We start from the raw sequence: 12,627 nt of genomic DNA, 5'->3' as shown, positions 1-12,627 counted from the left end.
TAGTAGTAGTAGTAGTAGTAGTAGTAGTAGTAGTAGTAGTAGTAGTAGTAGTAGTAGTAGTAGTAGTAGTAGTAGTAGTAGTAGTAGTAGTAGTAGTAGTAGTAGTAGTAGTAGTAGTAGTAGTAGTAGTAGTAGTAGTAGTAGTAGTAGTAGTAGTAGTAGTAGTAGTAGTAGTAGTAGTAGTAGTAGTAGTAGTAGTAGTAGTAGTAGTAGTAGTAGTAGTAGTAGTAGTAGTAGTAGTAGTAGTAGTAGTAGTAGTAGTAGTAGTAGTAGTAGTAGTAGTAGTAGTAGTAGTAGTAGTAGTAGTAGTAGTAGTAGTAGTAGTAGTAGTAGTAGTAGTAGTAGTAGTAGTAGTAGTAGTAGTAGTAGTAGTAGTAGTAGTAGTAGTAGTAGTAGTAGTAGTAGTAGTAGTAGTAGTAGTAGTAGTAGTAGTAGTAGTAGTAGTAGTAGTAGTAGTAGTAGTAGTAGTAGTAGTAGTAGTAGTAGTAGTAGTAGTAGTAGTAGTAGTAGTAGTAGTAGTAGTAGTAGTAGTAGTAGTAGTAGTAGTAGTAGTAGTAGTAGTAGTAGTAGTAGTAGTAGTAGTAGTAGTAGTAGTAGTAGTAGTAGTAGTAGTAGTAGTAGTAGTAGTAGTAGTAGTAGTAGTAGTAGTAGTAGTAGTAGTAGTAGTAGTAGTAGTAGTAGTAGTAGTAGTAGTAGTAGTAGTAGTAGTAGTAGTAGTAGTAGTAGTAGTAGCAGTAGTAGTAGTAGTAGTAGTAGTAGTAGTAGTAGTAGTAGTAGTAGTAGTAGTAGTAGTAGTAGTAGTAGTAGTAGTAGTAGTAGTAGTAGTAGTAGTAGTAGTAGTAGTAGTAGTAGTAGTAGTAGTAGTAGTAGTAGTAGTAGTAGTAGTAGTAGTAGTAGTAGTAGTAGTAGTAGTAGTAGTAGTAGTAGTAGTAGTAGTAGTAGTAGTAGTAGTAGTAGTAGTAGTAGTAGTAGTAGTAGTAGTAGTAGTAGTAGTAGTAGTAGTAGTAGTAGTAGTAGTAGTAGTAGTAGTAGTAGTAGTAGTAGTAGTAGTAGTAGTAGTAGTAGTAGTAGTAGTAGTAGTAGTAGTAGTAGTAGTAGTAGTAGTAGTAGTAGTAGTAGTAGTAGTAGTAGTAGTAGTAGTAGTAGTAGTAGTAGTAGTAGTAGTAGTAGTAGTAGTAGTAGTAGTAGTAGTAGTAGTAGTAGTAGTAGTAGTAGTAGTAGTAGTAGTAGTAGTAGTAGTAGTAGTAGTAGCAGTAGTAGTAGTAGTAGTAGTAGTAGTAGCAGTAGTAGTAGTAGTAGCAGTAGTAGCAGCAGTAGCAGCAGTAGTAGTAGCAGTAGTAGTAGCAGTAGCAGTAGTAGTAGTAGTAGCAGTAGTAGCAGCAGTAGCAGTAGCAGTAGTAGCAGCAGCAGCAGTAGTAGCAGCAGTAGTAGTAGTAGTAGTAGTAGTAGTAGTAGTAGTAGTAGTAGTAGTAGTAGTAGTAGTAGTAGTAGTAGTAGTAGTAGTAGTAGTAGTAGTAGTAGTAGTAGTAGTAGTAGTAGTAGTAGTAGTAGTAGTAGTAGTAGTAGTAGTAGTAGTAGTAGTAGTAGTAGTAGTAGTAGTAGTAGTAGTAGTAATTGCTTTATTCAATATTATGTTTTTATACAGTATAGAATTCTCAGCATAAGGTATTTCAACAAGTTTCTTTTGCAGAAGACAAAAACAAAAAAGATAAACAAAAAAATCCGAAAAAGAACTGTACAAATTTCCAAATTAAAGACATGTTTAAGAACACAGGTTACTAACTAGGTTAACTCTAACAACTTGTTCGTCACAGGGTATATTTGCTAGGTAAGGTATTATACCAGTGTAGTAGCAGTAGGTCTCAATATACACAAAGGGAAAAGCAGGATTCTCCGATACAACACAGCATGCACCAATCCAGTCACAATTGACGGAGAACATTTGGAAGATGTAAAAACCTTCACATATTTGGGCAGCATCATTGACGAACAGGGTGGATCTGATGCAGATGTGAAGGCGCGGATCGACAAAGCAAGAGCAGCATATTTACAACTGAGGAACATCTGGAACTCAAAGCAACTGTCAACCAACATCAAGGTCAGAATTCTCAATACAAATGTCAAGACAGTTCCACTGTATGGGGCAGAAACCTGGAGAACTACGAAAGCCATCAACCAGAAAATACAGGTGTTTATTAACAGTTGTCTACGCAAAATAATTCGGATCCGTTGGCCGGACACTATTAGCAACAACGTACTGTGGGAGAGAACAAACCAGATCCCAGTGGAGGAAGAAATCAGGAAGAAGTGCTGAAAGTGGATAGGACACACTGAGGAAAGTACCCAACTGCGTCACAAGACAAGCCCTCACATGGAATCCTCAAAGCCAGAGGAAAGGAGGAAGACCAAAGAACACATTACGCCGAGAAATGGAGATAGACATGAGAAAAATGAACAAGAATTGGATGGAACTAGAAAAGAAGGCCCAGGACAGAGTGGGTTGGAGAATGCTGGTTGGCGGCCTATGCTCCATTAGGAGTAACAGGCGTAAGTAAGTAAGTAAGTAAGTAAGTAAGTAAGTAAGCAAGTAAGTGAGTAAGGTATTATAGTACTTTTATACTTTTGCTTGCGGGCTTGGATTCTAATGTAATTTCGTCTCGTTCTACAAGAAGATATACGAAGAGAAAGACATGAGTGAAGGGAATAGTTAGTATCTGATAAAATAACACCTGCCAGGAGTTTGCATGACATTAGATGTCGCTCCACAACCATATTAATTATGACCTCGAAAGATTCACCACACACCTAGCTGACTGCCTTCAGCACTCTCCGCAACAAAGCAAAGTCTTTTCTCAAAAGTTCAGGAAAGGATAGTGGAAAACCGTAAAGAATAATAGGTAATATGCAAGAATTGATAAAATGCAAGAGTAAATGACGTGTAACCCTAAGAGCATGCAATCTCTTTATGTCAGACAGAAAACCTTCTTCGATAACAATAAAACGTGAGAAGACAAAGAGAGATCAGAGGAAAAAGGTAACACCAAGATAATTGACCTTCGACACTGTGTTTATTAATGCTGACAACTGATGGACCTACAAAATAAAGTCTCTATATGGCGTATAACATTGCTGAAGATTCGATGACTGCTGTTGTATCCGTCATTATCTTATAGGAGACAATCCGTCAGTCAGTCAGCTACAAACTAGGACCAGTAACATATATGCATCGGCCCAAGTCGCCACACCTCATTAACACAACAAGATGAACAACAAATTCATAGAAGTAATTACTTCAATGGTAGTAATATATAAAAGAAAGATTGCGTATAAGGATATTATACAGGAAGAAAGAATTTATTCGTAAAAAGAAAGATCATTTTAATCTCACGGTTTAAGAGAAGACACCTACGCCTTTGTGATTGATTCTGAGCCATGTCACAAAGAGTCTCCAACCATTGGTTACGATAGTCGGGCGGACCCCAAGCAAGTAGTCTGCGTCTACAAACATGGCTCAGACCAGGAGTTCGTGACTTCAGGCACTGATGCCATGTTTTGGTTTGGCCGCCCTTAACTTTTTCCAACCCTCACTACTACTTACACGGTGATTACAACAGATGCGAGCAATATTTCTAAGAAATCTATGATCAAATACTAGTAGCTTACTAGTATCTTCTGCTCTTAATGGCCACGTTTCACAGCTGTAAAGTAAAACAGAACGAACTGCCGCACAGTATACTCTCCCCTTGATTGATAGACGGATATCTCGCCTTCGCAATAGGTCACGTAAGTTGGCAGAAAACAAACGACCTTTCTGAATCCATGCAGAGATTCCGTCAGACACCAACCCATTAAGGATGATCAGACTTCCACGATAAGCGGAATTGTCGACACGTTCGACTACTTCACTCCCTATCCTTAGTTCAGGTGTTGGCGCAGACCAGTCCTGAAGTAACAACTTGCATTTAGATGGGGAGAAACGCATCACAAACACCCTGGCATTGTTTCTCAGTGCTACCAAAAGACTGCATTAGCGTCTTCATCAAACAGGACTATGTCATCTGCATGTTCTAAGTCGATAAGTGGACCTCCTGGTAGGAGATCAATACCCGAAAATTCAGTCCACAAGAACATTATTTCCAGCAGTGAGTCTATGATGAAATTGAACAAAAATGGAGATAGTGGACAGCCTTGTAGGACCCCATTTGAGGTCGCAAAATCAGATGACAGTCACTTTGAACCATAGGATAAAACCCAGAAAATATCCATCAATTTACAGACCGATAAGCCTCGCATGTTGTAGGAAATCACCAGAAAACTTTTGTGACCTTTACAGAAACCCACATGTTACACAGCATGGCTTCAGAAATGGCTTATTGTACACGTGAAACGTGTTGGCAAAGGCGAGCTAGAGAGAGTCAATAGATAACACAAAATCAGATTTATCCTGTATCGATTTACGCCAAACACTCATCAGTCACAAACACTGCATTTACTACAGCTGGAAAGTTTGGGAATCGCTAGATGTGCTTATTAGTTGGTTACCGACAATTTTGAAGTTTGTTCTTGCAAATCAGTACTCAGAGCTCGATATTAGGCCCACCATTGTTTATCAACTTTTTCAACAGAATTCCACGAATAATTAAGTCACAAACGCTACATTACGCTGCAACATCAAAATACGGTAAGTAGCAGATGATGATGATATAAGTACACTCCAAGTCGACCTCCACTTTCTGGTAATCTGGTTCAAGATAGTCATTGACTGTCTTCAACGTCAGACACACAGGTGGCAATAACCACAACGTTAGATGAACGTCCTTATCTTAGGTCTTAACTTACAGTGGTCTAAGGGTCACATAAAGCTATGGTCTGGAAATCACGAATAACTCCCGTCTACTTCCAACTACAGGTTTTGGGACTGTATGAACGTGAAGACAAACTTTAGTTAACTGTTTTCTCCACGGCTGAGACAGCTCTAGTGAAGTCCAAACCGGGACGTTGTACATAGCACACAAACAATAGTATGAATGGCGACTTCGAATCCTTTGGAAAAATTATAGAAGACTGGTAACTTGATAATTCCTTGGATACTTGGCTTATGTTACGGGTTTTGGGGAAAGTAGACCATCCCACACTATCTGGACGCAAATTAAGGCTATTAGTAGTGACATACAGAGTAACAAAGTCATTTTGGACTTGATATATATTCTCTATTTCTTCCAACAAGGTCCGAACAGTTTAGACACAGGTGTCCAAAAGCCAATATTTAAAAAACATGATAAATGGGTTTTCCTGACTAATGAATAACTTCTAGAGCAAACTACCAGAATTATCATCTGAGCCTGAAACTGACTCATTAAAATAAACTAGGCATCCAAAGAAACACACTAAGAAAAGAAACAGGGTTTGGGTTTTCCCCTCAAAGTACAAATCGAAATTGCAATTTAACACCCACTAATTAACTATGACAGTATGTTCAAACTGTCAACGTAATAATACGAGAACTATGTTGATAAACAACTTCTCGACATCTAAGTGGTTATGAAAAGACTACCGACTTGGGTGATGAACAAGAACGAGTACTACCCAATCTCCTAAGTTTGGGGAAATTTTGGGGGAACTCCCGAAGTCAAATGGCCTTCACCAAGGTTAAGGGGAATTTTAGAGAAATATTCGGGTTGCGGTGTCACCACCAGCACTTATGGACCTACCTACATACACGAACTTCTCGACCATATCTAACTGCTCAACATCCAGGATTACAATCCTGCGAGTCTTGTAGAAGTACCAATCGAACTGCAATTCTAAGAATTCTGCCCATCGTACAAGACGTCGGTGGATGCTAGTGATTGCCATCCCGTAATCCTCGCAAATTGTTTCGCTCACACCAGACTTCTTGCTGCCAGTGGTTCGGATGAGTGGAAAGAGCTTCCGGTAGTTACCAGATGCAGCTACTGCTTCCAACTCATCAGCACGCTCCGACCACCAGGCTTCTCGGTCCTTACGCAAGCTTTGCCCGATTTCATTACGTAACAGCCTTCGTTTGTGGTCAGACTCACGATCACCCGGAGTAGACCGACGGGCTTCGATGAGTTGCAAGGACCTGAAGAAGCCCAGTGCTTATAAGTGGGACGTTTCGCGAAGCCACAAGCGGCTCTACTCGCCATTTTCATGGCGTCATGCAGTTGCAACCAATGCTCATCTATACTTTTCGGTGGAATGGTAGCTAGCCTAGAAGCTAGCTCGATTCGATACTTACTTGCAACAGAAGTCGAAACCAACTTGCTGACATCAATCCTTTGGTGGCGGTCACTTCGTTGCCCACTGAAAAGTAAGGTAAGATTGGCGCAACACAGGGCATGACCAGAGTCCAGATAGGTACTCTAAAAGGAGAGATAATCTTGTACACAACCACGCCAGCGGTAGCTGATCGCGATGTGGTCAATCTGAGTCCAGGCTTGAGATGCAGAGGGAGGACACCAGGTGGCACATCGGCGGTGACTGTGCCGGAAGTCAGTGCTAGCCAGAAACAGGTTGTGGTCTGTGCACAGTTGCAGTAGACGGTCCTCGTTATCTGTCCTGCGACCAACAAGTCCTCATCGGCCACCTAAACGACTCTCTTCTGTGCCTAGACGCCCGATCTGAGCATTCAAGTCTCCGGCTAGTACTACAATATCTGTCGAACGCACTTTCTGGAGAACAGTTAACTGGTGGTAGAATTCATCCTTGATTGCATACGGGCTGCAATCTGTCGGGGCATAGGCGGAGATGACGAAAAGACATCGTTTCTCACACCGATTTCTTCTCACTTTGATGGAAATTTATAATCTAACAGCACATAACCGACTGTTAATGGGGATCCAATAGATTAGTGCTGCCTCAGCTCTAGTGCTTAGTGCGACACCAACGCCAGCAAGACCAGACGAAGATTCCATAGGGTCCCTGGATAAATGCATGTAAAACAACCCTTTTGAAGCGACGGATGGACAGCGAATTTGTAGTACTTCACCAGAGTCTTGAATACGGGTCTCGGATAGACAACAAACGTCGATATTAAGACTTTCCAAAGACATAGCCAGCCCTATCTGTTGTCCGACCTGTATTAGTGTGCGAACGTTGAAGGCAGTCAGTTTGAATGGTGCACGTGGTTTCAGAAAAACTGCTTCAGTATTCGTATTTGGTGGTAGCATACAATTTTCAAGTAGGCAGTGACTCGAAGACGTATAGATAGAACCGAGTTTTCACCATAGGCGAGGTGCTGTATAAGTCGAAAAATAAGGATACACAAAGTGGGAATAGAAGAAAGTGAATAAGTGATGTAGTAAATAATAATAATAATAATAATAATAATAATAATAATAATAATAATAATATGAATCGTTTGACTGTTAATCGAAGCAAGAATAGTATTTTCCGTAAGTATCGTCCTTTCATCCTATTTGTTTGTGGGCTGTGATACTGTCCGGGTGCCCAGACCGAAGCAGGACTGGCGACCATACAACGTTGAAAGCACCTGTTTTCGTCCGATCACTGCAGTTAATCAACTATCATGACTACTTTTTTGGATCCAATGTAGCTGATATTTGGTTCTTTTTTCACTCCGTTACCAATTCTTATAACTTGTGCCCTAATAATATATAACGTAATGATACCGACAATAAGTGAATAGTGATTCATCGACCAGACCCATGACGCATAAAACCCGTACGAGCAATCTAGAGTCATTATCGTTTTCACTTTGCGACTATTCTTACTAACTAAATAGGACTCGATTGTCAAGACACTTGAGTGGTCCTAAAGTAGCGTTTAGGTTCATTAAGATTAAAATAGACTTTCTACGTTTATCATTCAATGGAGTTTGTCACATTAATTTAAGGAGCTCATAAAGTCAGAAACACTAGTCAGATATTTTGCTCTATCATTACGAAGTGTACAGGTTTTGTCCTCATAAGTGAAAGATATAGTATAATCCAAAGCGTGTAATCTCCAATTTTTAGAAGAAACTTCGTTACAACTGTTATAGTACTCAACTTTAAAGGGTAAGATTGAAGAATCCAAACTTTCTAGGATATGGAAGGTTTGATAACATTACTAGCTACCGTTAAAGCATATGTGTGTAACTAGGATTACATTTTCAACGTTTTGAAAGTGTAGCTGGTTAGTTAACGAGACAATGAAGAGCGGGAAATATTTAATCTGCAAAGAAGTAAGAAATTTACCCTCATAATAGAAATGATATGTCCGTGATATTGCAACGGGCAGAAAAATGAATTTTTGTAAATTGGGGAACCGATCTCTATCTGAGTTCTAGTAACTACTTCCAAATACAGAAAATAAACTGAATGAGACGACATGGAATAGCCACTCTGTAGATTATGATCAAAAGGGAATTTCAATTTTTTCATGCCATACAATATACTGATTATTATTTTGAATATCATAAATCAGGAATAATTGTTTCTATAACGGCAGAAACCGAAAAAAGTTTGCACATGTTATATGTACAGTGAGAAAAACTCGACTGTGATTATTATACACAAACCTAATTCCTATAAATAAATACAGTGATTGGAGTTCAATAAATAAACCAGAGTAATTGCATCTCAAAAGTCATCATTCGACCATACAATAGTCATGTTAATGAATTAATATCCTGCAAACATCAAAAACCATACACTTCGCATAAGTATTTAAATGCAGCATCTTATGTAATTTAAGTTATGGAACGTGATCCTCCCAAAATGCCAACTATAGTTGTTTAGATTTTTCGAAAACTAAACAATTAAATTTTGATTAATTGGCACTGCCAAGTTCGTAGTTAGAGTATTTTACTAGGATATATAGAGAAATTAAGATACCAAGACGGAACCAGGAGATGCGGGGTTCGAACCTAGTGCTCATAAGTCAAGTGATTTAACCTTTAAGGTATTGTTCTTTCAATTAGCCTGGTAGGATCAGTTAAGCACGAAGTCTATACATCGTAAAATGAATTTGTGTATATTAAAGCACAACACAACACACTTCACGATCTATCCTTTTAAAATTGATGTTGAACGGATACAATATGTTCATTGTGTTTAAGCGTTAGGTTACCATATATATAACATAAGCACAAACATTCCAATGTCTCGTTTGAAAAGCGAGATAATCAATAAATTTTTACAAAAATAGTCACTTACATCATTAACAGATTTCAAGTCAACCTTATCCAGATCTGTAACTACTTCAATCGGCTTTATAAATTGATCAACTGATGATGAAAGCAAATTAGTAGAAATATCCACAAGAGAATGTAATGGGTTTTCGTACCTGAACATTAGATCAGCCTTTAGAGTTTGCCTAAATGCAAGGCAAAATATATGATAATAACGAATCATAAATGAAATACAAATACATAGTCCGAACACATACACGAAATCATAATCCTGATATTAAGTAGTAAAATTTTATTTATTTATTTGAACACATAGATATTGGTACAAGAGGGCACCAGATACATATGCGCCATACAAATCTCATTTGACTTGTGTGAGGGCTGTGATACTGCTCGGGTGCTCAAACCGAAGCAGGTATTTTACTACTAAGATATAAGTAGTAAAATACCGATATCTTAGTGTAAAATTGCATAAATTTGACTACTTTAACTGGATAACAATGAAATGAGTTTTCAACATGAGTCCAATCAATAAAATCTGAATCCTTAAATTAAAATAAGTAAACGTCAACTGCGCAACACTTATTCACTGAAAATGAATTCACTATATGCTTAATATTTCCAAATTGAACGTACGAAACAGAAATGTAGATGTCATCTACGATTATAGATCAGTAATAGAAATGCACTAATTAAGCACTTCATCACTATTTGTTCACTGATATCAAAAGCAATACCATTGAGTGTAATTATCAAGATTTTTCAGTATGTGAATCCTCTCCCTTGCATCACATAGAAAGTACTAAAATTTCCGTAACAAGTAAGATAAGTAGTTGAGCTTTTTAATTTAATTCATATCTAAGACAATATCACAGTTATTTCGTGCCTAAGATGGATATTTGTCGTATTAACAACATCATAATGCACTAGTAATAGGACAGCCTTACTTTGCTTGTTTGAGATTTTCCTCAGTAAAACTTGAAGACCGTAAAACCGAAATGATACGCTTTATTCTAGATCCCACTGCTTTAGAACAAGCTCCAGCTACAGCGATACCAAAAAGACTATGATCGATATACAGTTTTCGGAAAGCTGCAACTTCGGTTTCAATGTCTCCTTCTGCAGCGGTACGAGCTAGCAGAGATTTCGAAGCGTTTCCGCCATGCTCTATACGACTGGATGACCCATTCAATGCGCAGACAATGAGACCACTAATTGTACAGGACCCACGCATAGGCCATGCTAAGTAAGCATATACTGTAGGCGCGGCATTCAAATCTCGTCTTATTTCGCCTGAAATGAAAGTCAGAATAAAATTAAACTAGTGTTAGCTTTGAAGCAATCAAGTTAATTAGTACATCAGGAAAAATAGTAAAAAAATATACGACGCCAGGTATATCTAAGACAATGGTGATTATACTACTACTACTACTACTATAAGTAAGAAAGCAAAAATTGAAATTCAGTGATTTTTTATTATTTATTGAACATTTGTTACTAATAACTATACCTTTGAAGATTTGCAAATATACAATGCAAAATATTGTGTAACTAATAGCTTTTTATATGCAGTCCTATGACTCCTGGTACAAAGTTTTATTCTGAAATGAAGACAAACAGTAGTCTACTGTTATCATTATGATGTAATGGAATAAAAAGGCAAAATTGCATGCCTTAACTCATTGTGATGTTTGTCCAATAATACTTTCGTTCGCAATTCAATATGATGAGTACTCAGAGTAATATTTCTTTTGTTTTTCAGTGTGATATTTTATTCGGTATAACAATTTATTTGAGTGTTATGTTTTCCCAAGATACAATATTCTTGTATTAAATAAACATGGACTGGCTTCAGCATGACATGCAGCAAATGATTCGTCATAGCTCTGGATATTTTTCACATTTATGCTTTCATCCTAATTAATAATCAAAATGGGTGTACAATCAATATATAAATGAGTGTATCTCCGATTACGGTCATCGTAGTATTTTCGGGTTAATAAATCTTCACTTGTGCCAGTTTTGGTGTGCTTAAGTCGTATCGTAGAAATCGCGGTGATTTTGATGGAGTTTTGTTCTCTGAGCTGGATGATTTGGTTGTGGAACTTCCATCATTATTCTGAACGACATCATCAGCACAAACTTCACTTCTACCTGAAGTTTGTGCTGATGATATCGTGATTTTATGTACTTTCAACTATTTGGCAACCTGTCTCTTTCTTCTGGGATTGTAAGATCAACCTTAAATATTTAAACAATATGTTTTATCAGAAGGGGGTTTTGTGGAGATTTCAGTAATTTCAACAGTTGAAGCTAGACCACCATGGAAAACCTGAAAGCACTGGACCGCCGTTTCATCCTATTGTGGGACTCCTCAGCAGTGCACATCCAAGATTTGGGATCCGAATCCAGGACCTACTGGTCTCGCGCGCGAGCACTTAACCAATAGACCACTGAGCCGGCATCCAACGGTGTCAATGTCTAACTTCAACTAATCCACGCAATTGGGCGGCACATCCACCATTGTCATCAGTGAGTTACTATCTTACAAATGACCCGGTTGTTTTTATTAAGAGATGAAGAGAAAATGAATGGAGTTTTGAGCACCATAGGAGAAAATCTGATGATCTTCGTCATGTACTATATTCCTGCCAAATGTGAAGTGATAACCCAAGAGCAATCTGAAGCGAAATTGAATCTAGGAATAAAAGAAATCGATGGTATTGACCACTGGTAGGCTGATCATTAGTAAAAATCTGAGACACGCAAAAAGCTAATTTATCATTTGACAGTTCTCGTAAACTCTATAATCTTTTATATTAATGCTAGGCGAATACCTCTAAATGATGAATGAATGAGGCTGTGAATCTGTGTAGTCTAATGTGGATGAGATATGCACTGGACCGCTCACAGAAATCAGAACTTTCTCGTCCACCTCAATGAGGTAATTTAGTAAATAATTAGGGTTTTAAGGTGATGGGGTTAAAATCAGTAAAAGGGGTGTAAGAATATATCTTCATCTTACCAAAATTATGAAAACCTTATTGATCACTGTTTAAATGATTTCCCAGTTATATATTCATATAGCTCATTCTCATCTCTTTTTATCTTGTCGAACTGTGGTAATGAGATCTGATGCACTTTATAAAGTTAAAACTTGTGTTCACCTGATTATGATATCAGAAATAATTACTTGGTAATCACACTGTGCACTGCCGTGTGATCACGCTGAACAAAGCAATCTAATAGCTATTATATAATTTGTCAAACACGAGTTTATTTTGGAAAAATTTGAAATTTTGGTGTCAAGCTATTATAGACCATACCAACCTAGATAATTTTTTGAAACTCAATACTTAAGAACGAGTAGGTGAACAAGACATACTACTTCACAACAATAAATCAAGGATAGATTAACCGAGTAATCCTTTGGAGGTCTTCAAGTGAAATTAAAAGCACATCTTTAAATGTAA

General features: G+C 37.8%; 1 protein-coding gene across 1 annotated transcript in view; it reads right to left on the bottom strand.

The window, feature by feature from the left end:
- QCR2 (ubiquinol-cytochrome c reductase core subunit 1) overlaps window positions 1-12,627 on the bottom strand; it is a 43,125-nt gene that overhangs the window by 5,394 nt on the left and 25,104 nt on the right. The window contains exons 6-7 of the mRNA XM_051217047.1: window positions 10,102-10,447; window positions 9,180-9,339 (exon numbers count right to left, since the gene is read on the bottom strand). Coding sequence (XP_051065682.1) covers window positions 9,180-9,339; window positions 10,102-10,447 — 506 coding nt within the window. The remainder of the gene's footprint in view (window positions 1-9,179; window positions 9,340-10,101; window positions 10,448-12,627) is intronic.

Source organism: Schistosoma haematobium, chromosome 6 (assembly GCF_000699445.3).
Source record: "Schistosoma haematobium chromosome 6, whole genome shotgun sequence".
NCBI lineage: Eukaryota > Metazoa > Platyhelminthes > Trematoda > Strigeidida > Schistosomatidae > Schistosoma > Schistosoma haematobium.
The sequence above is the reverse complement of the archived record's forward strand: the minus strand, read 5'-3'. Positions and strand labels throughout refer to the sequence as shown.